The following is a 2,741-nucleotide window of genomic DNA, read 5'->3' as shown; positions in this document are numbered from 1 at the left end:
TATACAAGATGCATGCACGTTAGTGGTATCTTCTTCTTTTTGGCAAATTTGATTGCGCATCCATATTCCATAATTCTCCATCCGTAAAGCATATATAAGCGTGTCCTGATCATCTCCACGAATCAAAAATGCCTTGCCATGCATATACCAATGCTATTGCTGTTGCTGTTGTTAGGGCCTTTACTAGCTAGTGTTGTTCATGATACTGTGTCGGGGCCAGTGCTTGAATGTAAGACCAACTGTGATTAGTTTAAGGTCAGACCGAAGCCCTAAGCAACAGTTATAACTAGAATTACTGTCATCTGATTTTAGATACTGAAATAAATTTATTACTATTGTATTCTATTCCCGCATATTGAGTTGTTAGAAAATTTGAGATTATATGGTTAAATGTAATACCTAGGGGTCCCGCTCTTTTTAACGGTTTGTGATTGTAGAGCTGTAATCCAATTATTTAATCGAGGAATATGCTATAGGTCCCTTGGGCTAGTGGTGTCCAATATTATAATATATCACATGTCTTTGCTTTGCAGGTTAACATAACATATCATGCAGGCCTGTTCGCGAACCGAGCTGTTCGCGAACAAGCTCGTGTTCGGCTCGTTAAGAACTCGTTCGGCTCGGTTCGTTTATAAAATCGAGCTCGAGCTCGAACTCGAAAATCTGTTCGTTAAGCAAAACGAGCTCGAGCCGAGTTTCAGTATGTTCGGCTCGAGCTCGGCTCGTGTTCGGCTCGATCTCGTTCGGCTCGAACTCGCTCGTTAAAAGCTCGATAAATTATGAATTGTACCCAGAATATTTTTATAATACTATACCTTTCTAACTTCTGGACTTAGCCGTTTAGGATATCATCTCAAGATTTAGAGAAGAAAGATACAATCATCCTCTATATCAACGCACTTACTTGCTTCCATGCTTCCAGATCGCTAAGTGTGTTAGTCAAATGCTTCCAGATGCATTCCATTAACACCCTGCAGATCATAGTAGTTTGGATTCTGGGTAAACCTCTTGTACAAGAATGCCCGAGTGAGGTTATTTGGCTTGCTTGTAGTGACGTGAACCACCACCTGGTTTTTGAATCTGAGATTGGTTTTGGGGATATAAGAACTACGGATTGAGAGATTAGGGAACGAATGAACCCCTGAGTATAGTATATGTTTAGGTTTTTTGATTGTTGGGCTGGGCTAATGTTATGTGTAATTGTTGTATTTTAACGAGCTGTTCGATAACACAACAAGCTCGACTCGGCTCGAATTTGTTCGCGAACAAGCTCGTGTTCGGCTCGTGAGGTAACGAACTCGAGCTCGAACATGTTTTTTTGTTCGGTAAGAAAGCTCGGCTCGGCTCGGTTCGTCAGAGAAAAAATAAAAACTCGGCTCGTTTACGTCAAAACTCGGCTCGACTCGGTTCGTGAACAGCTCTAATATCATGGAAGCGAAAACAACAGAGTCTCCTCAGCATGATCAGACACTGGTTTGTAGCCAAGAATGGCTTTCATCCCTGCCAAAAGCCAAAGGCGTAACTGAAGACTACACTTATCAATACCAAGGATTCTGGTTTGGTACTTTAAGTTTGCAAGGCTTGATCGACTGTCAACAACATTTTCGACCTCGAGAAAACGATGTCTTCCTCGTGACTGCACCCAAATCAGGCACCACCTGGATGAAAGCGCCATTCTCTATGCTTTACTTCACCGCCAGAAACATCATCCTCAAGATGCTCATCACCCCCTGCGAAAAATTCTCCTCACCAGCTTGTCCCTTTTATCGCATTAACCAAGCCGTCCGAATATGACTCCTTATTCTTAGACAGCACTAGTAGGATCTTTGGCTGCCATTTTCCTATAGGTTGCCTCCCCAAGTCCATAACGGAGGAGGATGGATCAGCTAACATCAAGATTGTGTATTTCTGCAGGGACATCAAGGACACTTCTACTTCACTCTTTCACTTCGCCAACAATATTGGTTTACGATCTTCTCCTGTTTCTTTGGAGGAGGCATTTCATTTCTTCTGCCAAGGCACAAACGTGGCGGGTCCTATATGGGATCAAATCTTGGAATATTGGAAGGAAAGCCTAGAAAGACCAAACAAGGTGCTGTTTATGAGGTATGAAGAGTTAAAGTCTGAGCCTCATGCTCAACTCAGGCGTCTGGCTCAGTTTCTGGGGAGGCCCTTCTCACCGGAGGAGGAGAATATGGAAATGGTTGATCAGATCACGAGTTTGTGTAGTTTTGGTAGCATGAGCAAACTGCAGGTTAATAGCACTGGAAATTTGTTGCCTGGAGTAAGCAATTCTTCCTTCTTTCGGAATGGTCAAGTTGGAGAGGGAAACAAGTGTCTCTTTGCACACAAATACAAATACTCTCTTTGCAATTGAGTAATAATAAAATCCGGAAATTATCATTTTCGGTCAGTTTTCTACTGACATGATGTTATTTTTATCAATTTTTTCAATAAACTTGTTGCAAGCATTATTAATAATAATCCAATTTTCTAGTATGTGCCATCAACCGGCATAACAACCAATTACTCTCTAAATAGCTAACATATTTTTATTGACTCTCATCACATTAATAATTAATAATAGTAGAATAGAACAAAATTTTCCACCAATATAAATCATTCTCATGACTCGCACAATAAAAATTTTGAACTTCAATAATTTCATAAGATTTACAATTATGAAAAATGTCAATTTTATGGAAATTACCTTCATATTTTCAAATTAGGGGGGGGGGACA

The 2,741-nt window shown here is 40.6% G+C and overlaps 1 protein-coding gene across 1 annotated transcript; it reads left to right on the top strand.

Moving 5' to 3' along the window:
- Nucleotides 1–1,428: 1,428 nt before the first annotated feature.
- Nucleotides 1,429–2,377, top strand: LOC108217364 (cytosolic sulfotransferase 8-like). Its single transcript, XM_017390199.1, has 2 exons — nucleotides 1,429–1,561; nucleotides 1,848–2,377. The coding sequence occupies exons 1-2, from the start codon at nucleotides 1,429–1,431 to the stop codon at nucleotides 2,375–2,377; spliced, it is 663 nt and encodes a 220-aa protein (XP_017245688.1).
- The last annotated feature ends 364 nt before the right edge of the window (nucleotides 2,378–2,741 follow it).

Source organism: Daucus carota, chromosome 4 (genome assembly GCF_001625215.2).
Source record: "Daucus carota subsp. sativus chromosome 4, DH1 v3.0, whole genome shotgun sequence".
NCBI classification, from domain to species: Eukaryota; Viridiplantae; Streptophyta; class Magnoliopsida; order Apiales; family Apiaceae; genus Daucus; species Daucus carota.
Note: the sequence above shows the minus strand (reverse complement) of the source record. Positions and strands in the feature narration are given on the sequence as shown.

What these genes read in the sequence shown, in the direction of transcription:
- LOC108217364 (XM_017390199.1), top strand. Translation starts at nt 1,429, where the DNA reads ATGGAAGCGAAAACAACAGAGTCTCCTCAGCATGATCAGACACTGGTT. An exon ending in ATACCAAGGATTCTGGTTTG is followed by an intron (nt 1,562 to 1,847) that starts GTACTTTAAGTT and finishes ATTTTCCTATAG; the next exon opens with GTTGCCTCCCCAAGTCCATA.